This window comes from Rhinoraja longicauda, chromosome 10 (genome assembly GCF_053455715.1).
Source record: "Rhinoraja longicauda isolate Sanriku21f chromosome 10, sRhiLon1.1, whole genome shotgun sequence".
NCBI classification, from domain to species: domain Eukaryota; kingdom Metazoa; phylum Chordata; class Chondrichthyes; order Rajiformes; family Arhynchobatidae; genus Rhinoraja; species Rhinoraja longicauda.
This window is the reverse complement of record NC_135962.1, coordinates 58,022,186-58,049,994: the sequence shown is the minus strand read 5'-3', so window position 1 is coordinate 58,049,994 and position 27,809 is coordinate 58,022,186. Positions and strand designations below refer to the sequence as shown.

At 46.5% G+C, this 27,809-nt stretch overlaps 1 protein-coding gene across 4 annotated transcripts in view; it reads right to left on the bottom strand.

The window, feature by feature from the left end:
* tdp1 (tyrosyl-DNA phosphodiesterase 1) overlaps positions 1-27,809 on the bottom strand; it is a 63,462-nt gene that overhangs the window by 10,778 nt on the left and 24,875 nt on the right. For all 4 annotated transcript variants that reach the window (XM_078406926.1, XM_078406923.1, XM_078406924.1 and 1 more), the window contains exons 9-15: positions 27,061-27,231; positions 26,465-26,543; positions 17,371-17,559; positions 15,589-15,637; positions 11,426-11,492; positions 6,107-6,214; positions 1,509-1,611 (exon numbers count right to left, since the gene is read on the bottom strand). In XM_078406926.1, coding sequence (XP_078263052.1) covers positions 1,509-1,611; positions 6,107-6,214; positions 11,426-11,492; positions 15,589-15,637; positions 17,371-17,559; positions 26,465-26,543; positions 27,061-27,231 — 766 coding nt within the window. The remainder of the gene's footprint in view (positions 1-1,508; positions 1,612-6,106; positions 6,215-11,425; positions 11,493-15,588; positions 15,638-17,370; positions 17,560-26,464; positions 26,544-27,060; positions 27,232-27,809) is intronic.

Here is a 27,809-nt window from a genome sequence, read left to right as displayed (position 1 = left end):
TCCAGTAATGCAAGATGCCTGCCTTTGCATTTCTTCCAGAGACACTTCACCGTTCGTACAGCACGCCCGCCTTCCCCATTGGACTGAGGGTGATGCGGGGAAGACGTCTGCTGGGTTATCTGGTGTACAGCACAGAATGCTTCAAATTCAGATGTGAGATACTGTGGTCCGTTGTCTGTCCTCAACGTTTCCGGTATGCAATGGCGGCTGAATTGTTCCTTCAGGGCATCAATGACTGATGTAGTGTTGGCCTTGGAGAGTTGATTTACTTCAATGAATTTGGAATAGTAGTCAACTGTCACGATGTAGTGGGACCCTTCCCACTCAAACAGGTCAGATGCTACCTCTGCCCATGGTAGATCAGGATGTTGAGTAGTGTGCATCGTCTCAGAGTGTTGAGCTGCCTGGTGGGTGTTGCATTCAGGGCAACCCTCGATCTGCTCTTCTATCTGCTGGCTCATTGATGGCCAGCACAAGGCTTCTCTGGCTCTCTGTTTGCATTTCACGATGCCGAGGTGCGACTCGTGCACTTTCGGCGCTCGATTTGTTCCTTTTCAGCTTCAGGATTGCTAATTCCTGTCAGGATTCTCCCTTCACGGACTTTCCTTTTCCCAATTCACACGTGAATCAAGGACACCGGGACTATTTCAGTGTTTAAGGTTCGAAACTTCTGACACCATGTCACATATTCGAGTCGCGCACGCTGTGTCCTGTGTTGTAGGGGTTTTTGGGGTTGGGTAATTTGGGTGCCTGTTTAGTGCTTTTATTGATGGACTGTGGGTGATCATTGTTGGACTGTGGGTGATTGAATTAACATTTTGTTCAAGATGGCCGCGCCGTTGTGTTTGGCTGCCTGCCACTGTATGTTCCTTTTTTTCCTAGTCAGATGTGCAGCACTTTGGTCAACGTGGGTTGTTTTTAAATGTGCTATACAAATAAATTGACTTGACTTGACTTTACTTCCCCAGGCCTTGCCGAGACGTCATGCCAATCCCAATTCTCCTCCCCAAAACCTCTGACACCCGTACTAATGAACAATCTATCTATCTATGCCTTAAATATATCCATTCAACTTAGTGTGTAAGAAAGAACTGCAGGTGCTGGTTTAAATCGAAGGTAGACACAAAATGCTGGAGTAACTCAGCGGGTCAGGCAGCAACTCAGGAGAGAAGGAATGGGTGACGGTTTCTGGTCGAGACCCTCGACCAGAAACTGTCACCCATTCCTTCTCTCCTGAGACGCTGCCTGACCCGCTGAGTTACTCCAGCATTTTGTGTCTACCTTCCATTCAGCTCAGACGTACTCCAAAGACGTACAGGTTTGTAGGTTAATTGGCTGGGCAAATGTAAAAATTGTCCCTAGTGGGTGTAGGATAGTGTTAGTGTGCGGGGATCGCTGGGCGGCGCGGACCCGGTGGGCCGAAGGGCCTGTTTCTGCGCTGTATCTCTAAATCTAAATCTAAATCTCAGGTTGAATGAGGGGAGGGGTGTTTCTGTGAGTGGACTTACAAAGGCGTCGGGCAGGTACAGAACTCCCAGTTCGTACGAGCGGATCATCAGTTGGAAGCCGTTCTTCTCCAGAGTCCCCCAGGCTGCCTTGGACAAGTTGGCGCTGAAACACAAAACGGGGGGGGGGGGGGGAGGGGGGGGAGGGGGGGGTGAGCGGGGGTGAGCGGTCAGTCACACACACACACCAGTGTCCAACTCGTCTGGTTTTACGTTTACCAAAAATAATTTCAAGCTAGATGCCGGAAAAATGTTCCCAGTGTCGGGGGAGTCCAGAACCAGGGGCCACACAGTCTAAGAATAATGGGGAGGCCGTTTAAAACTGAGGTGAGAAGGAGCCTTTTCACCCAGAGAGTTGTGAATTTGTGGAATTCTCTGCCACAGAGGGCAGTGGAGGTCAATTCGATGGATGAATTTAAAAGAGAATTTGATAGAGCTCAAGGGGCTAGCGGAATCAAAGGATATAGGGAGAAGGCAGGCACGGGTTACTGATTGTGGATGATCAGCCATGATCACAATGAATGGCGGTGCTGGCTCAAAGGGCCAAATGGCCTCCTCCTGCACCTATTTTCTATGTTTTCTATGTTTCTAGTGCAAAGATACAAACCAACCCACCACCATAATACAAAGTAAAGTAAATATTTTTAAATACTGAATGTTTCCAAATACACAGGACAAGATGTTATAAATCCAAAGTGCCAGATGTCAACTTGCTCCCGGTGGTGATGGGAGGCTTATGCACTCACCTATGGTCCTCCGATGTTGAGAAAGGCTAGGCAGACACGTCATTAGGGTTATCAAGTGGGCACCTACGTTCATCAACGTTTCGCTGATTGGACCCACGACGTCGCCAGTGCATTCTGGCATCCCAGAACCACCCCCGTCTGCATCTGCCTAGCCGGCTTATTTGGGAGACCAGATGGGGTCTTTCCTCTTCAGCCAGAGCCACTGGCTACTCCGCTCTGCCACCCGTGATGTTTCCTTGATAGCCTGGCGTACTATACAACTATATCACCATCCTTATTGAGGATGCATTCCCCCCCCTCCCCCCCCCCCCCCCCCCGCGGTGCCCAGCGGTCCCAGAGAGCTGGATAGAGCTCTTAAGGATAGCGGAGTGAGGGGGTATGGGGAGAGGGCAGGAACGGGGTACTGATTGAGAGTGATCAGCCATGATCGCATTGAATGGCGGTGCTGGCTCGAAGGGCTGAATGGCCTACTCCTGCACCTATTGTCTATTGTCTATTGTCCCGGAAATCCCCCAGGGCGCCCGTGGGCAGTGCGTGAGCCCTAACCCCACCCGGGTGCGGATGTAATCCCAGGAAAAAGGGTCAGGCAGCCGGCTCGGGCAGAGCCCTCACGCTTGGCGTCGTGACTCGCGGATGGCCAGCTTGGCCAGGCCCCAGCTCCTCAGTCAGTGACCAACGGGGCCGCGATCTCCTCAGCCTCCCGAATATTCAGCGTGGCGGAGAGAGATCGCTCCCCAGCGAACAACCCAACATAAACAGCAACACGTGCGCAGAGTCACGCATCAGGCACCAAGGTCAATCAAAGAGCCTCGTCTGTGCTCTGCCCCTCTCCTCCCTGGCACACATCCAGTTACATTCCCACTACAGGGACATGAGAATGAACATCGGGGTCCATTTGCTCTCTGAACATGCTTTCCATGGTTAGAGATGGTTCTCCCTCCCTCTCCCCACCTCCACTCTCCTTCCCTCCACCCTCCGTCCCTTTCCCCTTCCCCTCTCCGTCCCTCTCCGTCCCTTTCCCCCTCCCCTCTCCATTCCCCTTCCCCCTCCCCTCTCCGTCCCTCTCCCCCCTCCCCTCTCCGTCCCTCTCCGTCCCTCTCCCCTCTCCATTCCCCTTCCCCCTCCCCTCTCCGTCCCTCTCCCCCCTCCCCTCTCCGTCCCTCTCCCCTCTCCGTCCCTTTCCCCCTCCCCTCTCCGTCCCTTTCCCCCTCCCCTCTCCGTCCCTCTCCGTCCCTTTCCCCCCTCCCCTCTCCATTCCTCTTCCCTCTTCCCTCTCCGTCTGTCTCCCCTCTCTGTCCCCCTCCCCTCTCCTCTCCGTCTCTCTCCCTTCTCCGTCCCTTTCCCCCCTCCCCTCTCCATTCCTCTTCCCTCTCCCCTCTCCGTTCCTCTTCCATCTCCCCCCCCCCCTCCCCTCCCATCCACCCTGGTAAAAAGAGGTTCTTTCTGTCTACACCATGTACGCCTCTCATAATATTATATATCTCTATCAGGTCTCCCCGCAACCTGCAGCTATCCGGAGAAAACGATCCAAGGGACAGTTTCTTCCCAGCTGTTACCAGGCAACTGGATCATCCTACCACACCAGAGAGCATTGCTGAACTACTATCTACCTCATTGGGGACCCTCGGAGTATCCTTGATCGGACTTTACTGGCTTTACCTTGCACTAAACGTTATTCCCTTATCATGCATCCATACACTGTAAATGGCTCGATTGTAATCATGTTTTGTCTTTCCGCTGACTGGTTAGCACGCAACAAAAGCTCGGTACACGTGACTGTAAACTATACTGAACTGAACTCTCCTTATAACAAATACCGTCTAATCCAGGCACCATTCTGGGAAACCTCTTCTGCACTCACTCCACACTCTTCCTGTAATGGGGCAACCAGAACTGCCCACGTAGGGGTTGCCAACTATCTCACTCCCAAATACATGAGAAGGTGACGTCACCGCCCCACACCACCTCACCCAGCCAGCGGCCACGTGCTCCCGCTCCACCAATGGTGGCCGCCCGGGCCGGGAGGCAGGTTACTACGCAACCTCCGTTAGGCGGCGCACGGGCCTCCGCACCTACATTGTCTGGAGCTAAAATGTCGGAAACCTAGAGTATCAGGACCTAAACTGTCGGAGCCTACAGTGTCCGGGCCTACAGTGTCGGGGCCTACAGTGTCCGGGCCTACAGTGTCCGGGCCTACAGTGTCCGGGCCTACAGTGTCCGGGCCTACAGTGCCTTCCGGGCCTACAGTGCCATCCGGGCCTACAGCGCCTCCCGGGCCTACAGCGCCCTCCGGGCCTACAGCGCCCCCCCGGGCCTAATACGGGACAAGGGCGGTCCCGTATGGGACAAACCAATTCAGCCCAAAATACGGGATGTCCCGGCTAATACGGGACAGTTGGCAACCCTATGCACACCATTCTCCAAATGCAACCTGACCAAAGTCTTAGAGCTGCATCATGACTTCCTGACTCTTAAGTTGATAATTGATTGAAGAGATAGTCCATGACTCACAACCACCACCAGTTTTCACAATGTAAGCTGAAGTTAGAACGGTTTACCAGCTCCACTCAATAGTCAAGTAGTATAGAAACAGACCCTTCAGCCAACCGTTATCTGCAGAAGGATCATCGATGACAGGTATGTGGATAGTTCGTAAGTGATAGGAGCAGAATTAGGCCATTCAGCCCATCGTATACTCCACCATTCAATCATGGCTGATCTATCTTTCCCTCTCAACCCCATTCTCCTACCTTCTCCCCATAACACCAATACCCGTACTAATCAAGAATCTTTCTATCTCTGCCTTAAAAATATCCACTGATTTGTCCTCCACAGCCTTCTGTGGCAATGAATTCCACAGATTCACCACCCTCTGACGAAAGGGCAGGAAACGTGCAGAGGGATAAAGGCCAAATGCAGACAGGTGGGACTAGTGTAGATGGAGCATCTTGGTTGGCACGGGAAAGTTGGGCCGAAGGGCCTGTTTCCATGCTCTATGAACTTGACTTGGATGGAGCATCTTGGTCAGCATGGGTAAGTTGGGCTGAAGGGCCTGTTTCCATGCTCGATGACCTTGACCTGAAACGTCAGGCAGGTGGGACCAGTGTGGATGGAGTATCTTGGTTGGCACGGGCAAGTTGGGCCGAAGGGCCTGTTTCCATGCTCAATGACCTTGCCCTGAAACGTCAGGCAGGTGGGACTAGTGTGGATGGAGCATCTTGGTCGGCACGGGCAAGTTGGGCCAAAGGGCATGTTTCCATGCTCTATGAGTTTATGACCCCCAGCTGAAACGTTACCTGTCCATTCCCTCTACAGATGCCGAGTTTCTCCAGTACCCTGTGTTTGGCTCAAGATCCCTTCTGTGTTCATTCTATGGTCCACGTCTCAATAGACAATAGACAATAGGTGCAGGAGGAGGCCATTCGAGCCAGCACCGCCATTCAATGGGATCATGGCTGATCATTCTCAATCAGTACCCCGTTCCTGCCTTCTCCCCATACCCCCCTGACTCCGCTATCCTTAAGAGCTCTATCCAGCTCTCTCTTGAATGCATTCAGAGAATTGGCCTCCACTGCCTTCTGAGGCGGAGAATTCCACAGATTCACAACTCTCTGACTGAAAAAGTTTTTCCTCATCTCAGTTCTAAATGGCCTACCCCTTATTCTTAAACTGTGGCCCCTTGTTCTGGACTCCCCCAACATTGGGAACATGTTTCCTGCCTCTAACGTGTCCAACCCCTTAATAATCTTATACGTTTCGATAAGATCTCCTCTCATCCTTCTAAATTCCAGTGTATACAAGTCTCGACCCTCCCTGTCTACGCCTCGGTGTCTGACGTAGTCTGAACTCTCTCACCTGGTGACGAGAAACCACGCGAGCTCTCCGAAATCTGGCGAAGCCCTCATGTACGTCTTGATGTGGGGCAGGGCCCGGCTTCGACCTGTGACCTCCGCTGACCAGCGGCTGAGGAAAACATGCAGGCGGGTCAAAGGTCAACATTTGGCTCTCAAAACACATGACCCGTTGAAGAAACATAGAAACATAGGTGCAGGAGGAGGCCAATTGGCCCTTCGAGCCAGCACCGCCATGCACTGTGATCATGGCTGATCGTCCACAACCAGTAACCCGTGCCTGCCTTCTCTCCGTATCCCTTGATTCCACTAGCCCCTAGAGCTCTATCTAACTCTCTCTTAAATCCAGCCAGTGATTTGGCCTCCACTGCCCTCTGTGGCAGAGAATTCCACAAATTCACAACTCACAAGAGAGAGCTAGATAGAGCTCTTAAGGATAACGGAGTCAGGGGGTATGGGGAGAAGGCAGGAACGGGGTACTGATTGAGAATGATCAGCCATGATCACATTGAATGGCGGTGCTGGCTCGAAGGGCCGAATGGCCTCCTCCTGCACCTATTGTCTATTGTCTAAATTCACAACTCTCTGGGTGAAAAAGTTTTTTCTCACCTCAGTTTTAAACGGCCTCCCCATTATTCTTAGACTGTGTGGCCCCTGGTTCTGGACTCCCCCCCAACATTGGAACATTTTTCCTGCATCTAGCTTGTCCAGTCCTTTTATAATTTTATACATTTCTATAAGATCCCCTCTCATCGTTCTAAACTCCAGTGAATACAAGCCCAGTCTTTCCAATGAGTGTATACTGTATTATCACGCAGGACGTGTCACAGTGAAGTTCTTAGTTTTGCGTACCTTACATAAAGTATGCGAAGGGGCGCCAGGTATAGGGCGCCGACAAAGTGTTCAATGTGGTCCCCAATGGTCCCTCTTCATTCTCGGCTGCCGCCCCCCTCCCCCACTCCCACTCCAGGTCATAGGTGATAGGAGCAGAATAAGTAGGGGAAAAAACTGCAGATGCTGGTTTCAAATTGAAACATAGATAATAGACAATAGGTGCAGGAGGAGGCCATTTAGCCCTTCGTGCCAGCACCGCCATTCATTGTGATCATGGCTGATCGTTCACAATCAGTAACCCGTGCCTGCCTTCTCCCCATATCCCTTGATTCCACTAGCCCAGAGAGCTCTATCTAACTCTCTCTTAAATCCATCCAGTGATTTGGCCTCCACTGCCCTCTGTGGCAGAGAATTCTGCAAATTCACTACTCTCTGGGTGAAAAAGTTCCTTCTCACCTCAGTTTTAAATGGCCTCCCCTTTATTCTAAGACTGTGTGGCCCCTGGTTCTGGACTCCCCCAACATTGGGAACATTTTCCCTGCATCTAGCTTGAGGGTAGACACAAAATGCTGGAGTAACTCAGCGGGTCAGGCAGCATCTCAGGAGAGAAGGAATGGGTGACGTTTCAGGTCGAGACCCTTCTTCAGTCGCCTTCTTCAGGAGCAGAATAAGGCTATTCGGCCCATCAAGCCTACTCTGCCATTCAATCATGGCTGATCTATCTCTCCCTGTCAATCCCATTCTCCTGCCATCTCCCCATAACCTCTGACACCGGGGGAGGGGACACACACACACCAAAGAGTCCCTCTTGGTTCGTTCGGCGGCCCCTACATGGCAGGTGGACTGACCGCAGCCCCAGTGTACCGTAAAGAAACTGACTAATCCCTAGCGGCACGGTGGTGCAGTTGTTAGAGCCGCTGCCACACAATACCAGAGACCCGGGTTCGGTCTTGCTATTGAGGGCGTGCAGCGTAGGTTTACTAGGTTAATTCCCGGAATGGCGGGACTGTCGTATGTTGAAAGACTGGAGCGACTAGGCTTGTATACACTGGAATTTAGAAGGATGAGAGTGGATCTAATCGAAACATATAAGATTACTAAGGGGTTGGACACGTTAGAGGCAGGAAACATGTTCCCAATGTTGGGGGAGTCCAGAACCAGGGGCCACAGTTTAAGAATAAGGGGTAGGCCATTTAGAACGGAGATGAGGAAAAACTTTTTCAGTCAGAGAGTTGTGAATCTGTGGAATTCTCTGCCTCAGAAGGCAGTGGAGGCCAATTCTCTGAATGCATTCAAGAGAGAGCTAGATAGAGCTCTTAAGGATAGCGGAGTCAGGGGGTATGGGGAGAAGGCAGGAACGAGGTACTGATTGAGAATGATCAGCCATGATCACATTGAATGGCGGTGCTGGCTCGAAGGGACGAATGTCCTCCTCCTGCACCTATTGTCTATTGTCTATTGACCCCAACCTCGGATGCTGTCTGTGCGTGTTTGGAGTTTACCCGTTCTCCCTGTGACCTTGTGAGTTTCCTCCGGGTGCTCCGGTTCCCTCCCACGTCCCAAAGACGGGCGAGTTTGTTGGTTAATTGGCCCCTCTGCAAATTGACCTCTCGTGTGTAGGGAGTGGATGAGAACGCGAGAAATAGTGTGAACGGGCGATCGATGGTCGGCATGGACTCGATGGACTGTTTCCACGCGGTATTTTCAATCAAAACCAAATGATGGGAGGGCACAGAGAAAAGACTAGTGGGGAGGACTCTGGACTAGTGGGTTGGAAGGAACTGCAGATGCTGGTTTACACCGAAGACAGACACAAAAATGCTGGAGTAACTCAGCGGGACGGGCAGCATCTCTGGAGAGAAGGAATGGGTGACGTTTCGGGTCGAGACCCTTCTTCAGACTGAGGACTCTTGCATTTCTATTGTATCCGCTGCTCCAGATGTCAACTTCTTTACATCGGCGAAACCAAACGCAGGCTCGGCGATCGTTTCGCTCAACACCTTCGCTCAGTCCGCCTTAACCATCTGATCTCCCGGTGGCTGAGCACTTCAACTCCCCCTCCCACTCCCAGTCTCACCTTTCTGTCATGGGCCTCCTCCAGTGCCATAGTGAGGCCCACCGGAAATTGGAGGAACAGCACCTCATATTTCGCTTGGGCAGTTTGCAGCCCAGTGGTATGAACATTGACTTCTCCAACTTTAGATAGTTCCTCTGTCCCTCCCGTCCCCTCCCCCTTCCCAGATCTCCCTCTATCTTCCTGTCTCCACCTATATCCTTCATTTGTCCCGCCCCCCTGACATCAGTCTGAAGAAGGGTCTCGACCCGAAACGTCACCCATTCCTTCTCTCCTGAGATGCTGCCTGACCTGCTGAGTTACTCCAGCATTTTGTGAAATAAATACCTTCGATTTGTGCCAGCATCTGCAGTTATTTTCTTACTTTTGCATTGATCACACACAACCTGTATTGATCGGGTCACTTTGACATGGCAATCCATCCAAGAGCGATATCATAGTCATAGAGTGATACAGTGTGGAAACAGGCCCTTCGGCCCAACTTGCCCAAGGCCAGCCAACAATGTCCCAGTTACACTAGTCCCACCTGCTTGCATTTGGTCCATGTCCCTCCAAACCTGTCCTATCCATGTACCAACTGTTTCTTAAACGATGGGATAGTCCCAGCCTCATCTACCTCCTCTGGCAACTCGTTCCATACACCCACCACTCTCTGTGTGAAAAAGTTACCCTTCAAATTCCTATTAAATCTTTTCCCCTTCGCCTTGAACCTATGTCCTCTGGTCCTCGATTCCCCCACTCTGAGCGAGAGTTTCTATGCGTCTACCCGATCTATTCCTGTCATGATTTTATGTCAAAGAAAATCTGTCCCTGAACCAGTTAAGGGGATATATGAGAAGAGTTAAAGGAATAGGTCTGAAGAAGGGTCTCGACCAAAAACATCACCCCAGCAGTCTGCAATTTCTTCAGGTCATCTATACACTGAGTCTGTACATTCTCAGGCTCGGACATCATTCCTTGGGGCGCAGGAGGACAAGGGCTGATCTTATAGAGGTGCACGTAATCATGAGGGGAGTAGAAAGGGTGAATGCACAGTCTTTTTCTCCCAAAGTAGGGGAATCGATAAGCAGAGGACATCGGTTTAAGGTGAGAGGGGAACGATTTAATAGGACCCTGAGGGACAACTTTTTCCATTCAGAGGGCGGTGGGGTGTATGGAACGAGCTGCCAGTGGAGGTAGTTGAAGGAGGTACCATAAACGACGTTTAAAAGGCACTCGGACAGGTGCATGGATCGGAGAGGTTTAGAAGGAAGCTGGACACAAAATGCTGGAGTAACTCAGCGGGACAGGCAGCATCTGTGGAGAGTAGGAATAGGTGTAGGAAGGAAATGCAGATGCTGGTTTAAACCGAAGACAGACTCAAAATGCTGGAGTAACTCAGCGGGACAGGCAGCATCTGTGGAGAGAAGGAATGGGTGACGTTTCGTGTCAAGACCCTTCTTCAGCCAAGTCAGGGGATAAGGGAAACGAGAGATATAGACGATGATGTAGACAGATAAAGAAAAATGAATGAAAGATATGCAAAAAAAGTAATGTTGATAAAGGAAACAGGCCATTGTTAGCTGTTTGTTGGCTGATAACGAGAAGCTGGTGTGACAAGGGTAGGGGAGGGGTGGAGAGAGAGAGAGAGAGAGAGAGAGGGAATGCCGTGGTTACTTAGAGAAATCAAAATTCATACTGAAGAGGTGTAAGCTGCCCAAGCGAGTTGGTTGAAAAGGAATAGGTGACGTTTCGGGTCGAGACCCTTCTCCAGACTTAGAGGAATGCGGGCCACATGTGGGCAGGTGGGACTAGCATAGAAGGGGCATCTTGGTCGGGAGCCAATATCGCCATGACAACGGCATGTGTCCCCGACCGCGGGAGAACAAAGAAGGGGAGAAGATTGAACTTTTTATTTGCCTTCCATCACAGAGAGGAATGTGGGGGAGTTCATGTTAAAAATGTATTTAGATGTCTTGTTGCTTTTTATTGGTATGAGTGCATGGCAAATCAGATTCCCCCTAAGCTGCTAAACATACTTGGCTAATAAACTATAATGTACTATTATGATTATATACTATTATGATTATAATTATGATTATTACTAATCATACACAGGCCGCTACACTTGTGCTAGATTGAGACACAGTGCAGGTTCTGACGTCAATATCGTGAAGGTAGACACAAAATGCCGGAGTAACTCAGCGGGACAGGCAGCATCTCCGGAGAGAAGGAATGGGTGACGTTTCGGGTCGAGTCTGAAGAAGGGTGTCGACCCGAAACGTCACCCCTTCCTTCTCTCCGGAGACGCTGCCTGTCCCGCTGAGTTACTCCAGCATTTTGTATCTATCTTGGATTTAAACCAGCGCCTCGCCACACTATCAAATTTCGTGAAGATCACTTAGCAGAGACTAGGCGAGGTTGGGTGTCACTTACTTCATGAACGAGGGCAGCCAGGGTTGTTTCCGCGCTGTGTCGATGGCGTAAGGCAGAGAACCTCCACCTGGTGAAGGAAATGGCCTCCGTTAGCAGCGATCACCCTTCACACATTGGGGAGCAGTTAGAAATACATCGCCTTGAAATTGTTGGCAGACACAAAATGCTGGAGAAACTCAGCGGGACAGGCAGCATCTCTGGAGAGATGGAATGGGTGACAGTTTCAGGTCGAGACCCTTCTTCAGACTGATCCGCCTGTCCCGCTGAGTTACTCCAGCACTTTGTGTCTACCTTCGATTTAAACCAGCATCTGCAGTTCTTTCCTACACCTTAAAATTGTTTGTATACAAGATATTTTCCAAGAACTGAAGGCAGCACGGTGGCACAGCGGTAGAGTTGCTGCATCACAGCGCCAGAGACCCGGGTTCGATCCTGACTATGGGCCCTGTCTGTAGGGGATTTGTACGTTCTCCCCGTGACCTGTGTGGGTTTTCTCCGGTTTCCTCCCACACTCCAAAGAAGTACAGGTTTGCAGGTTAATTGGCTTGGTATTATTATAAGTTGTCCCTAGTGTGTGTAGGATAGTTTTAGTGTGCAGGGATCGCTGGTCGGCACAGACTCAGTGGGCCGTAGAGACTGTTTCCGCACAGTATCTCCAAACTAAATACATAAGTACATATAAACATCAAAAATAGGTGCAGGAGTAGGCCATTTGGCCCTTCAAGCCAGCACCGCCATTCAATATGATCATGACTGATCATCCAAAATCAGTACCCCGTTCCTGCTTTTTCCCTTGATTCCGTTAGCCCTAAGAGTTAAATTTAACTCTCTCTTGAAACCAGCCAGTGAATTGGCCTCCACTGCCTTCTCTGGCAGAGAATTCCACAGATTCAAAACTCTCTGGGTGAAAAAGTTCCTCCTCATCTCAGTCGTAAATGGCCTACCCCTTATTCGTAAACTGTGACTCCCGGTTCTGGACTCCCCCAACATTGGGAACATTTTTACTACATCGAGCCTGTCCAATCTCTTAAGAATTTTATGTTTCTATAAGATCCCCTCTCACCCTTCTAAATTCCGGTGAATGTAAGCCCAGTCGATCCATTCTTTCATCATATGACAGTCCCGCCATCCGGGGAATTAACCTGGTGAACCTAGCCTGCACTCCATCAATAGGAAGAATGTCCTTCCTCAAATTAGGAGACCAAAACTGCACACAATACTCCAGGTGCAGTCTCACCAGGGCCCTGTACAACTGCAGTGGGACCTCCTCGCAATGAAGGCCAACATGCAATTAGCGTTCTCCACTGTCTGCTGTGCCTGCTTGCTTACTTTCAGTGACTGAGGTACAAGGACACCCATGTCTCGTTGCAACTCCCCTTTTCCTAATCTGACACCATTCAGATAATAATCTGCCTTCCTGTTCTTGCCACCAAAGTGGATAACCTCACATGTATCCACATTATACTGCATCAGCCATGCATCTGCCCATTCACCCAACCCATCCAAGTCACCCTGCAGCTTCATAGCATCCTCATTACAGTTCACTCTGCCACCCAGCTTTGTGCCATCCGCAAACTTGGAGATGTCACATTTAATTCCTTCGTCTAAATCGTTAATATATATTGTAAATAACTAGGGTCCCAGCACTGAGCCTTGCGGTACCCCACTAGTCACTGCCTGCCATTCTGAAAAGGACCCGTTAATTCTTACTCTTTGCTTCCTGTCTGCCAACCAGTTCTCTATCCATGTGAATACCCTACCCCCAATAGCATGTGCTCTAATTTTGCCCACTAACCTCTTGTGTGGGACCTTGTCAAAGGCTTCTTGAAAGTCTAGATACACCACATCCACTGGCTCTCCCTTATCCATTCTACTTGTTACATCCTCAAAAAATTCCAGAAGATTAGTCAAGCATGATTTCCCCTTCATAAATCCATGCTGACTTTGACTGATCCTGTCACTGCTTTTAAAATGCGCTGCTATAACATCTTTAATAATCGACTCAAGCATCTTCCCCACTCCCGATGCAAGGCTAACTGGTCTATAATTCTCCATTTTCTCTCTCACTCCTTTCTTAAAAAGTGGGGTTACATTAGCTGCTCTCCAGTCCAGAGGAACTGATCCAGTGTCTATAGAACATTGGAAAATGATCACCAATGCATCCACGATTTCTAGGGCCATCTCCTTGAGAACTCTGGGATGTAGACCATCAGGCCCTGGTGATTTATCTGCCTTCAGCCCCAACAGTTTACCTAACACCATTTCCTGACTAATGTGGATTCTCTTCAGTTCCTCCCTCCCAATAGATCCTCAGTCCCCTAGTATTTCTGGGAGATTGGTTCTGCCTTCACTAAGGTTGACAGAACCAAAGTACTTGTTTAACTGCTCTGCCATTTCCTTGTTTCTCCATTATATATTCACCTGTTTCTGACTGTAAGTGACTTGCATTTGTCTTCACTAATCTTTTCCTCTTCACATATCTATAGAAGCTTTTACAGTCAGTTTTTATATTCCCCACAAGCTTTCTTTCATGCTCTATTTCCCCCCCCTCTTAATTAACCCCTTTGTCCTCCTCCGTTGAATTCTAAATTTACTCCCAGTCCTCCGGTTTGCTACTTCCTCCGGCCAATTCATATGCCTCTTCCTTGGATTTAACACTATCCCTAATTTCCCTCGTTAGCCACGGTTGAGCTGCCTTCCCCATTTTATTTTTACGCCAGACAGGGATGAACAATTGTTGTAGTGCATCCGTGCGGTCTTTAAAGGGCCTGTCCCACTTGGGCGATTTTAAGGTGACTGCCAGCGACTAGGCTGTCGCCGACAAATCGCCGGGGTGTCGCGGGCATGATCGTGAGGAGTCTTCCATGAATCGTCGTGGATCTCAGCGCGTCGCTGAGAAATCAACCGGAGTGACATTTCTCGGCGACAGCTGGCTTGTCGCCAGGTATCGTAGCTTATTGCGGGCGCTGTCGCATGCTGTCCCCAGGTTTGCTAGGTTCTCTTAGATGCATTTAGAAGCACGTAATATTAAAATAAGTAAAGTCATTTGAAGATACCATAAAATACTTGTGTTTAACCAATTTATTTACCGTCAGGACATTTGACAGGTAGATTGGAGGCGACAGTTTGACGGTCAGGTAAACGTGGGAATTTTTGCGATGTTTATGGCCATCAGCAATTGCATTTAAAGTGGGCTCCCAACCCAGATATGCAACCCAGAAACCAGATATGCATCTCCCGTACATTTTCAAAGAATGCCCACACTCCGCACAAAAATCCATTTAACCACTTATAAAATTAAATTTCTTAATACTGCTATTAGTAAACTGGAAGTAAATCCAGTTTATGCCTTGTTACCGTGAAGCTTGGTTTTCAAGTAACCCGGGCAAGATGTTATATTTCAAACCTCTCAAGTACTTACCGACTTGTCAGTGATTTAAGCGAAAATTAGGACGCCGGAGAAGCATTGACAGCGTGGGAATTTTCGCAATGTTTCCGAAGACGGTGTAATCTCGACCTGACTTGGCATTGTCGTGGTCATTTTGGCGATCTGCTACGACTTTGACAGTCGCCGGCAGTCGCCTAAAAAATCGCCTAAGTGGGACAGGCCCTTAAATCTTTGCCATTTGCATCTCCCCCATCAACCCCTTAAGTATCATTTGCCAGTCTATCCTAGCCAATTCCCATCTCATACCATTAAAGTCTCCCTTCTTTGAGTTCAGGACCCTCGTCTCTGTATTAACTGTGTCACTCTCCATCCTAATGCTGAATTCCACCATATTATGGTCACTTATTCACAAAATGCTGGAGTAACTCAGCAGGTCAGGCAGCATCTCGGGAGAGAAGGAATGGGTGACGTTTCGGGTCGACACCCTTCTTCAGACCCTCGGGTCTCGACCCGAAACGTCACCCATTCCTTCTCTCCTGAGATGCTGCCTGACCTGCTGAGTTACTCCAGCGTTTTGTGAATAAATACCTTCGATTTGTACCAGCATCTGCAGTTATTTTCTTATATTGTGGTCACTGTTGCCCAAGGGGCCTTGCACAACAAGATCGCTAACTAATCCTTCCTCATTACACAATAACCAAACATACAAGCTCTTACACATACACACAGAGCATATGTCGATAACACGCGTGTGAAAGTCGTCGCAAGATCTTACCTGGATATCCTTCCAAACTTGTTCGGACGTTCTCAACTGTCGGATAAACCTACACAAACAAATTCCAATTAAGATAAAGACACAAGAAACTGCAGGTGTTGGAATCTTGAGGGGGGAAAAAAAAACCAAAGTGCAGGAGGAACTCAACCAGTCAGGTGGCATCTGTGAAGGGAAATGGACAGGTGACGTTTCGGGTCGGGACCCTTCTTCGAGCTGAACAGACTCATTCAAAAAAAACATTGTAACTTTGTAAGAGCCCTTTATGTCACCACATACCTTGGGTATGCAAAACAAAGAATATCACTGTGACGTCACATGTGACAATAAATAGACAATAGGTGCGGGAGGAGGCCATTCGGCCCTTCGAGCCAGCACCGCCATTCAATGTGATCATGGCTGATCATTCTCAATCAGTACCCCGTTCCTGCCTTCTCCCCATACCCCCTGACTCTGCTATCCTTAAGAGCTCTATCTAGCTCTCTCTTGAATGCATTCAGAGAATTGGCCTCCACTGCCTTCTGAGGCAGAGAATTCCACAGTTTCACAACTCTCTGACTGAAAAGGTTTTTCCACATCTCCGTTCTAAATGGCCTACCCCTTATTCTTAAACTGTGGCCCCTGGTTCTGGACTCCCCCAACATTGGAAACATGTTTCCTGCCTCTAACGTGTCCAACCCCTTAATCTTATATGTTTCGATATAAAATCCCCTCTCATCCTTCTAAATTCCAGTGGATACAAGCCTAGTCACTCCAGTCTTTCAACATATGACAGCCCCGCCATTCCGGGATTTAACCTTCTGAGGCAGAGAATTCCACAGATTTACAAAACTCTGGGCAAATTTATCTCATCTCCGTTCTAAATGGCCTACCCCTTTTTCTTAAACTGTGGTCCCTGGTTCTGGACTCCCCCAAGATCGGGAACATGTTTCCTGCCTCTAGCGTGTCCAATCACCTTAACAATCTTACATGTTTCAATAAGATTCACTCTCATCCTTCTAAATTCCAGTGTATACAAGCCTAGTCAATCCAGTCTTTCAACATTCGACAGTCCCGCCATTCCGGGAATTAACCTAGTAAACCTACGCTGCACGCCCTCAATAGCAAGAATATCCTTCCTCAAATTTGGAGACCAAAACTGCACACAGTACTCCAGGTGCGGTCTCACTAGGGCCCTGTACAACTGCAGAAGGACCTCTTTGCTCCTATACTCAAATCCTCTTGTTATGAAGGCCAACATTCCATTGGCTTTCTTCACTGCCTGCTGTACCTGCATGCTTCCTTTCAGTGACTGATGCACTAGGACACCCAGATCTCGTTGTACGTCCCCTTTTCCTAACTTGACACCATTCAGATAATAATCTGCCTTCCTATTCTTACCACCAAAGTGGATAACCTCACACTTGTCCACATAAAGTATTCATTCATTCAGACACTTCATTAATGTACGAAGAAGGGTCCCGGCTCGAAACGCCGCCTGTCCGGGGAGGGGAGTGAGGAGGGGAGTGGGGAGGGGAGGGGAAGGGAGGATGCTGCACCAATGCAGGAGAGGTTTGGGCCCAATGGGTCCACTTGGTCTAGTATATAATAACATTGGATTCTGTAAATTGCCCGTGGTGCCCAGGGAGTGGATGCGAAAGAGGGATAACATGAATCTAATGAGTGGGCGATCGTTGGTCAGCATGGACTCGGTGGGCCGAAGGGCCTGTTTCCATGCTGTATCTCTAAACTAAACGAAACTAAAAGGTCAAAGCCTTTTTGTGGTGCTTTGAAGAATACACCCACCAAATGAAGAGGAGCCTGCTTCAGGCTGATGAACTGCGCCAGATCTGAGCCTAGCGTTGCAAGGCTCTCTTTAAACTCCGAGCTCAGCCATTTTGTTTCATCCGCTCCCAGGGAGCCGATGCTGGAGAACTGACCAATGAGGGGCCACGATTCCTGGTTCGCCACGGATGACCTACAGTTGCTCAGCACCTAGAGGCAAGAGTCAAGAGTCTTTTATTGTCATTAGCCCCAAAACAGAACACCGGGTGGCGCCACCAGCACTGTCTGCCTCGCCAACAGTCTGTCCTTTCTTCCGTTTTTGTTATTTTAATTATGTGTTAAAGTATGTTTTAGTGTTCCTTGGTTTGTTTTATGTGGGGTTGGGGGGGGGGGGGGGGGGGGAATTGGGGGAAACTTTTTTCAATCTCTTACCTCGACGGAGATGAGATTTTTTTTTAGATATAGATTTTCAGATTTAGAGATACAGCGCCGAAACAGGCCTTTCGGCCCACCGGGTCAGCGCCGCCCAGCGATCCCTGAACATTAACACTATCCTACACACACTAGGGACAATTTTTTAAAAACATTTGCCCAGCCAATTAACCTACAAACCTGTACGTCTTTGGAGCGTGGGAGGAAACCGAAGATCTCGGAGAAAACCCACGCAGGTCACGGGGAGAACGTACAAACTCCGTACAGACGGCACCCATAGTCAGGATCGAACCCGAGTCTCTGGCGCTGCATTCGCTGTAAGGCAGCAACTCTACCGCTGCGCCAATTTTTCACCGTATCGTATCTCCGTCCCCACTGCGGCCTAACATCGAGGAGTTGGCGGCCTTTCCTGGAGACCGGCCCGGCGCTTCGTGCCGCGGGCGCGTCGCGGACTTTAACATCGTGGAGCTTGCGAACCTTTGCTGAGGATCGACTGTGGAGAGCTCCAACCGCGGGGCCTGTGGACTTTAACACCGTGAAGCCCGCGGTCTCTGGTAAGAAGAGGCCGACTCGGGAGCTCCGTGCCGCGGGGAGAGTTTCAACCGTCCCGACGCGGGGAGTTTCTATCATCCCGACGCGAGGGCCTCGGACAGTCGGCAGCGGCGACCGCGGACGGTTCAACAGCCCCGACCGCGGGTGGACAAAGAGGAAGATGGTTGAACTTTATTACCTTCCATCACAGTGAGGAATGTGGAATCCGCTGTGGTAGATGTTTATGTTAAATTTTATTTTATGTGACTGTGTGTCTTGTTGCTTTTCACTTAGTATGGCTGTGTGGGAACTCAAATTTCACTGTACCTTAATTGGTGCATGTGACAATAAACTGATCTTGAACCGTGAAATTGCCCACCTCGAAGCAGAGAATGGATTTGCAAAGAGTCTGGAGAGGTTTGCGAGGGTCCCTGTCACGGTTTATTCTGAACAGCTCCGTCACAGAGGACTCTGTGATTTACGGATTACTCCCAGGGACACATTCAGAGACGGGCATCGAGTGCTGCTGGAAGGTCATCACCTCGGTGAAAGACGCTCTTTGGTCTGCCCGAGCTTTGCTGACCTCCCGACGGAGCGAGATGTCCGTGGGGGGGATGTTGCCGACTGGCCCGCTCCAGACTGCAGGAGCACATGCTGAGGGACGCACTGAAGCTTGGTGCAGCCAACACCAAGGCTCTGTGGGGGAGGACCACAGTCTAGGGTCCTTCCGCTGCTGGACATGGGGGGCAGGGTGTGGTGGGGATGCCCGTCAAAGTAAGGGAAGGGATATAGACAATAGACAATAGGTGCAGGAGGAGGCCATTCAGCCCTTCGAGCCAGCACCGCCATTCAATGTGATCATGGCTGATCATTCACAATCAGTACCCCGTTCCTGCCTTCTCCCCATACCCCCTGACTCCGCTATCCTTAAGAGCTCTATCCAGCTCTCTCTTGAATGCATTCAGAGAATTGGCCTCCACTGCCCTCTGAGGCAGAGAATTCCACAGATTCACAACTCTCTGACTGAAAAGGTTTTTCCTCATCTCCGTTCTAAATGGCCTACCCTTTATTCTTAAACTGTGGCCCCTTGTTCTGGACTCCCCCAACATTGGGAACATGTTTCCTGCCTCTAACGTGTCCAACCCCTTAATAATCTTATACGTTTCGATAAGATCTCACGCCAGGGGCTCATATGAGTGGCAATGATTTGGGGTAATATTGTGTGATATAGGTCATAAGGAATAGGAGTAGAATGAGGCCATTCGGCCCATCAAGTCTTACTCCGCCATTCAATCATGGCTGATCTGTCTCTCCCTCCTAACCCCATTCTCCTGCCTTCTCCCCACATCCCCTGACACCCGCACTAATCAAGAATCAAGTCATTTGTGTAAATAGTACTGAATGTATGTAGAAATCTCCGAGAATGTCGGAAGCTTTTTGCGCACAGTTCCTGTATTGTACATATTTTTTACTTGAATAAAGTTTTTTAGATTTGTTTTTAAATCTTACTTGCAGCAGGACAGTAGGCAGGTAAACGTAGTACTCTGTAAACATCATAATAAATAACAAAAAAGTTCAGCTATAGATTGGAATAAATGTCCAGAGTCTTTTACCCAGGGAAGTGGAATCGAGAACCACAGGACATGGGTTTAAGGTGAAGGGGGGAAAGATTTCATAGGAACTTAAAGGGCAACTTTTTTTTACACAAAGAGGAGGTGGTTAAGGCAGGTGCTAGCACAGCGTTTAAAGAACCTTTGGACAGGTATATGGGATAGGACAGGTTTAGGGGGATACGAGCCAAACACAGGCATGTGGTAACGGGTAGACACAAAGTGCTGGAGTAACTCAGCAGGACAGGCCGCATCTCGGGAGAGAAGGAATGGGTGACGTTTCATGTCGAGACCCTTCTTCAGACTGACTCTCAAGACTAGATCAGTCTGAAGTAGGGTCTCGACCTGAAACATCATTCTTGGAGATTCTTGCTATTGAGGGAGTGCAGCGTAGGTTCACCAGGTTAATTCCCGGAATGGCGGGATGTTGAAAGACCGGAGCGACTGGGCTTGTATACACTGGAATTTAGAAGGATGAGAGGGGATCTTATCGAATCATATAAGATTACTAAGGGATTGGACACGCTAGAGGCAGGAAACATGTTCCCAATGTTGGGGGAGTCCCAAACCAGAGGCCACAGTTTAAGAATAAGGGGTAGGAGATAAGGAAAAACTTTTTCACCCAGAGAGTTGTGAATCTGTAGAATTCTCTGCCTCAGAAGGCAGTGGAGGCCAATTCTCAGGATGGTTTCAAGAGAGAGTTAGATAGAGCTTTTAATGGTAGCTGAGTCAGGGGGTATGGGGAGAAGACAGGAACGGGGTACTGATTGTGCATGATCAGCCATGATCATGGTGAATGGCGGTGCTGGCTCGAAGGGCCGAATGGCCTACTCCTGCACCTATTGTCTATTGTCACCCATTCCTTCTCTCCAGAGATGCTGCCTGTCCCGCTGAGTTACTCCAGCATTTAGTGTCTTCAGGCATGTGGGACTAGGATAGATGGGGCACGGATAGATGGGGCATGTTGGTTGGCATGGACAAGTTGGGCTGAAGGGCTGTACGTGACTTTACATTAAAAATAACAGAGAATAATAGAGCAGAGACGTATGCAATGCCCCCAAGTCTATGTAGTTCAGCACTTATTTGGAACAGTTGCTGAACCTGGACGTTACAGTGTTCAGGCTTCTGTACCTTCTTTCCATTGGCAGGGGTGAAATGAGAGTGTGGCCAGGGTGGTGTGGGTCTCTGACAACGCTGTTTGAGGCAGATACAATAAGACATTTGGACAGGTGAAGGACAGGAAAGGTTGCAAGAGATACGGGTCAAACCCGGGCAAATGGAACTAACGTGGAAGAGCATCTGGGCTGGCATGGACGAGTTGGGCCAAAGGGCTTGCTCCCATACTGCACGACTCTCTAGATTTAGGTTTATTATTGTCATGTGTGCCGAGGTACAATGAAAAGCTTTTGCTTGCGTGCAAGTCAGATAACACTGGACATGAACACAATCAAGCCACATACAAGTACAAAAGTTGGAGCAGAGAGAATATAGTTTCAATATATAATATACCAGAATATAGTCTCTCGGCATGAGAGCGCAACAGTGCCAGAGTAAAGAGTCCAATGACCGCAATGAGGAAACACTAAGCTGATGGAGGGACTGTTTAGATGTTTGATAACAGAGGGGAAGAAGCTGTCCCTGACTGTAGTGCCGCGCGCTTTCAAGCTTCCGGATTTTCTGCCCGATGGACGCGGGGAGAAGAGGGAATTATCGGGGAAGGAAAGGTCCTTGGATTGTGTTGGCTGCTTTCCCAAGGTAGTAATGTTTAGTTATCTAGTCTAGGACTATAATTGGGAGTATTATCTAGTCTAGAACTATAATTGAGAGTTTTATCTAGTCTAGGAGTATTATCTAGTCTAGGACTATAATTAAGAGTATTATCTAGTCTAGGACTATAATTGGGAGTATTATCTACTCTAGGACTATAATTTCGAGTATTATCTACTCTAGGACTATAATTGGGAGTATTATCTAGTCCAGGACTATAATTGGGAGTATTATCTAATCGGATTATAATTGAGAGTATTATTTAGTCTAGGACTATAATTGGGAATATTATTTAGTCGAGGAGTATTATCTCATCTAGGACTATAATTGGGAGTATTATCTAGTCTAGGACTATAATTGGGAGTATTATCTAGTCTAGGACTATAATTGGGAGTATTATCTAGTCTAGGAGTATTATCTAGTCTAGGACTATAATTGGGAGTATTATTTAGTCTAGGACTATAATTTCGAGTATTATCTAGCCTAGGACTATAATTGGGAGTATTATCTAGTCTAGGACTATAATTGGGAGTATTATCTAGTCTAAGACTATAATTGGGAGTATTATCTAGTCTAAGACTATAATTGGGAGTATTATCTAGATTAGGACTATAATTGGAAGTATTATCTAGTCTAAGACTATAATTGGGGGTATTATCTAGTCTAAGACTATAATTGGGAGTATTATCTAATCTCAGACTATAATTGAGAGTATTATCTAGTCTAAGACTATAATTGGGGGTATTATCTAGTCTAGGACTATAATTGGGAGTATTATCTAGTCTAGGACTATAATTGGAAGTATTATCTAGTCTAGGACTATAATTGGGCGTATTATCTAGTCTAGGACTATAATTGGGAGTATTATCTAGTCTAGGACTATAATTGGGAGTATTATCTAGTCGAAGACTATAATTGGGAGTATTATCTAGTCGAAGACTATAATTGGGAGTATTATCTAGTCTAAGACTATAATTGGGAGTATTATCTAGATTAGGACTATAATTGGGAGTATTATCTAGTCTAGGACTATAATTGGGAGTATTATCTAGTCTAGGAGTATTATCTAGTCTAGGACTATAATTGGGAGTATTATCTAGTCTAGGACTATAATTGGGAGTATTATCTAGTCTAGGACTATAATTGGGAGTATTATCTAGTCTAGGACTATAATTGGGAGTATTATCTAGATTAGGACTATAATTGGGAGTCTAGTCTAAGACTATAATTGGGGGTATTATCTAGTCTAAGACTATAATTGGGAGTATTATCTAGTCTAGGACTATAATTGGGAGTATTATCTAGTCTCGGACTATAATTGAGAGTATTATCTAGTCTAAGACTATAATTGGGAGTATTATCTAGTCTAGGACTATAATTGGAAGTATTATCTAGTCTAGGACTATAATTGGGAGTATTATCTAGATTAGGACTATAATTGGGAGTATTATCTAGTCCAGGACTATAATTGGGAGTATTATCTAGTCTAGGACTATAATTGGGAGCATTATCTAGGGTAGGACTATAATTGGGAGTATTATCTAGTCTAAGACTATAATTGGGAGTTTTATCTAGTCTAAGACTATAATTGGGAGTATTATCTAGTCTAAGACTATAATTGGGAGTATTATCTAGATTAGGACTATAATTGGGAGTATTATCTAGTCTAGGACTATAATTGGGAGTATTATCTAGTCTAGGAGTATTATCTAGTCAAGGACTATAATTGGGAGTATTATCTAGTCTAGGACTATAATTGGGAGTATTATCTAGTCTAGGACTATAATTGGGAGTATTATCTAGTCTAGGACTATAATTGGGAGTATTATCTAGATTAGGACTATAATTGGGAGTCTAGTCTAAGACTATAATTGGGGGTATTATCTAGTCTAAGACTATAATTGGGAGTATTATCTAGTCTAGGACTATAATTGGGAGTATTATCTAGTCTCGGACTATAATTGAGAGTATTATCTAGTCTAAGACTATAATTGGGAGTATTATCTAGTCTAGGACTATAATTGGAAGTATTATCTAGTCTAGGACTATAATTAGGAGTATTATCTAGTCTAGGACTATAATAGGGAGCATTATCTAGTCTAGGACTATAATTGGGAGTATTATCTAATCTAGGACTATAATTGGGAGTATTATCTAGTCGAAGACTATAATTGGGAGTATTATCTAGTCTAGGACTATAATTGGGAGTATTATCTAGATTAGGACTATAATTGGGAGTATTATCTAGTCCAGGACTATAATTGGGAGTATTATCTAGTCTAGGACTATAATTGGGAGCATTATCTAGGGTAGGACTATAATTGGGAGTATTATCTAGTCTAAGACTATAATTGGGAGTTTTATCTAGTCTAAGACTATAATTGGGAGTATTATCCAGGTTAGGACTATAATTGGGAGTATTATCTAGTCTAAAACTATAATTGGGGGTATTATCTAATCTAAGACTATAATTGGGAGTATTATCTAATGGAAGACTATAATTGGGAGTATTATCTAGTCTAGGACTATAATTGGGAGTATTATCTAGATTAGGACTATAATTGGGAGTATTATCTAGTCCAGGATTATAATTGGGAGTATTATCTAGTCTAGGACTATAATTGGGAGTATTATCTAGATTAGGACTATAATTGGGAGTATTATCTAGTCCAGGATTATAATTGGGAGTATTATCTAGTCTAGGACTATAATTGGGAGCATTATTTAGGGTAGGACTATAATTGGGAGCATTATCTAGTCTAGGACTATAATTGGGAGTATTATCTAATCTAGGACTATAATTGGGAGTATTATCTAGTCGAAGACTATAATTGGGAGTATTATCTAGTCTAGGACTAATTGGGAGTATTATCTAGATTAGGACTATAATTGGGAGTATTATCTAGTCCAGGACTATAATTGGGAGTATTATCTAGTCTAGGACTATAATTGGGAGCATTATCTAGGGTAGGACTATAATTGGGAGTATTATCTAGTCTAAGACTATAATTGGGAGGATTATCTAGTCTAAGACTATAATTGGGAGTATTATCTAGTCTAGGACTATAATTGGGAGTATTATCTAGTCTAGGACTATAATTGGGAGCATTATCTAGGGTAGGACTATAATTGGGAGCATTATCTAGTCTAGGACTATAATTGGGAGTATTATCTAGTCTAGGACTATAATTGGGAGTATTATCTAGTCTAGTAGTATTATCTAGTCTAGGACTATAATTGGGAGTATTATTTAGTCTAGGACTTTAATTTCGAATATTATCTAGTGTAGGACTATAATTGGGAGTATTATCTAGTCTAGGACTATAATTGGGAGTATTATCTAGTCTTAGACTATAATTGGGAGTATTATCTAGTCTAGGACTATAATTGGGAGTATTATCTAGTCTAGGACTATAATTGGGAGCATTATCTAGTCTAGGACTATAATTGGGAGTATTATCTAGTCTAGAACTATAATTGGGAGTATTATCTAGTCTAGGACTATAATTGGGAGTATTATCTAGTCTAAGACTATAATTGGGAGTATTATCTAGTCTAGGAGTATGATCTAGTCTAGGACTATAATTGGGAGTATTATTTAGTCTAGGACTATAATTTCGAGTATTATCTAGTGTAGGACTATAATTTGAGTATTATCTAGTCTAGGACTATAATTGGGAGTATTATCTAGTCTAAGACTGTAATTGGGAGTATTATCTAGATTAGGACTATAATTGGGAGTATTATCTAGTCTAAGACTATAATTGAGGGTATTATCTAGTCTAAGACTATAATTGGGAGTATTATCTAGTCTAGGACTATAATTAGGAGTATTATCTAGTCTAGGACTATATTTGGGAGTATTATCTAGTCTAAGACTATAATTGGGAGTATTATCTGGATTAGGACTATAATTGAGAGTATTATCTAGGTTAGGACTATAATTGGGAGTATTATCTAGTCTGGGACTATAATTGGGAGTATTATCTAGTCTAGGACTATAATTGGGAGTATTATCTAGTCTAGGACTAATTGGGAACATTATCTATGGTAGGACTATAATTGGGAGTATTATCTAGTTTAGGACTATAATTGGGAATATTATCTAGTCTAGGACTATAATTGGAAGTATTATCTAGTCTAGGACTATAATTGGGAGTATTATCTAGTCTAAGACTATAATTGGGAGTATTATCTGGATTAGGACTATAATTGAGAGTATTATCTAGGTTAGGACTATAATTGGGAGTATTATCTAGTCTGGGACTATAATTGGGAGTATTATCTAGTCTAGGACTATAATTGGGAATATTATCTAGTCTAGGACTATAATTGGGAGTATTATCTGGATTAGGACTATAATTGAGAGTATTATCTAGGTTAGGACTATAATTGGGAGTATTATCTAGTCTGGGACTATAATTGGGAGTATTATCTAGATTAGGACTATAATTGAGAGTATTATCTAGTCTAGGACTATAATTGAGAGTATTATCTAGTCTAGGACTATAATTGGGAGTATTATCTAGTCTAGGACTATAATTGAGAGTATTATCTAGTCTAGGACTATAATTGGGAGTATTATCTAGATTAGGACTATAATTGGGAGTATTATCTAGTCTAATACTATAATTGGGAGTGTTATCTAGTCTAAGACTATAATTGGGAGTATTATCTAGTCTAGGACTATAATTGAGAGTATTATCTAGTCTAGGACTATAATTGGGAGTATTATCTAGTCTAAGACTATAATTTGAGTGATGGCCAAGCCATACCTTTCGGAGTTTTAAGTGGCCCCACTTTTGCTTCTCGTTGCCATGGTGACGACCAGGTGTGGAGCCAATGAGGTAAACTCTGCCCAGGAACAAATTAAAAAGAACTTCAGTCGCTAAATGCGAAACGCTTTGAACAGTTGTGACATTAACAATGAGACACTTGCATTTGGAGAGAACCTTTACAAAACCTCAACTTGTCTTAGAGTGGTGTATTTACTTTAGGCTTTGGAGATACAGCGTGGAAAAAGGCCCTTCGGCCCACCGAGTCCGCGCCGACCAGCGATCCCCGCACATTAACACAATCCTACACACACTAGGGACAATATACATTCATACCATGCCATTTAACCTACAAATCTGTACGTCTTTGGAGTGTGGGAGGAAGCCGGAGCACCAACGAGGGTCAAGGGGAGAACGTACAAACTCCGTACAGACAACACCCGTGGCCAGGATCGAACCCGGGTCTCTGGCGCTGTGAGGCAGCGATTCTACCGCTGCGCCACCGTGCCTGTGAGACTGGATTGTGAGATGGTTGTGGCGATTCCTCCTGGGTTAGGGGCTCGCTGGTCGGGGGGGAGGGGAGAAGGGCAGGTTACCTGGTCAGTGACAGGTCGTGCTGCTTTATGTGTTCAATCCACTCGTTCAGCCTTGTTGACCGGTACGACGTCAGGTAAGCGATCAGGTCCCATTTGAACCCGGTGGCAGATTCTCCGTCTGTGTCGGGACTCCCTTCCGGTAACCGTGGATACAGTGGGCTCAGCCATATCCTATCAACAACCAGGCAGGAAAGCATTAACGTTTAGAAAGAGGAAATACACTTTAATGAACTCAGGATATCCATCCCGTTGGGCTCTACCAGTTTAGTTTAGTTTCAGTTTAGTTTAGAGACACAGCGCGGAAACAGGCCCTTCGGCCCAACGAGTCCGCACCGACCAGCGATCCCCGCACATTAACATTACATTGTAAATGTAGGTTAATTTGGCTTGGTGCATGTGTAATTTGTCCTTAGTGTGTGTAGGATAGTGTTAATGTGGGGGGAACGGTGTGGACTCGATATGCCGAAGGGCCTGTTTCCGCGCTGTATCTCCAAACGAACTAAAATTACTCTACACACACTGGGGACAATTTACATTAATACCAAGCCAATTAACCTACAAACCTGTACGTCTTTGGGGTGTGGGAGGAAACCGAAGATCTCGGAGAAAACTGACGCGGTCACGGGGAGAACGTACAAACTCCGTACAGACAGCACCCGCAGTCAGGATCGAACCCTGGGTCTCCGGCGCTGCATTCACTGTAAGGCAGCAACTCTACCGCTGCGCCACCGTGCCGGCTAACATTTCCT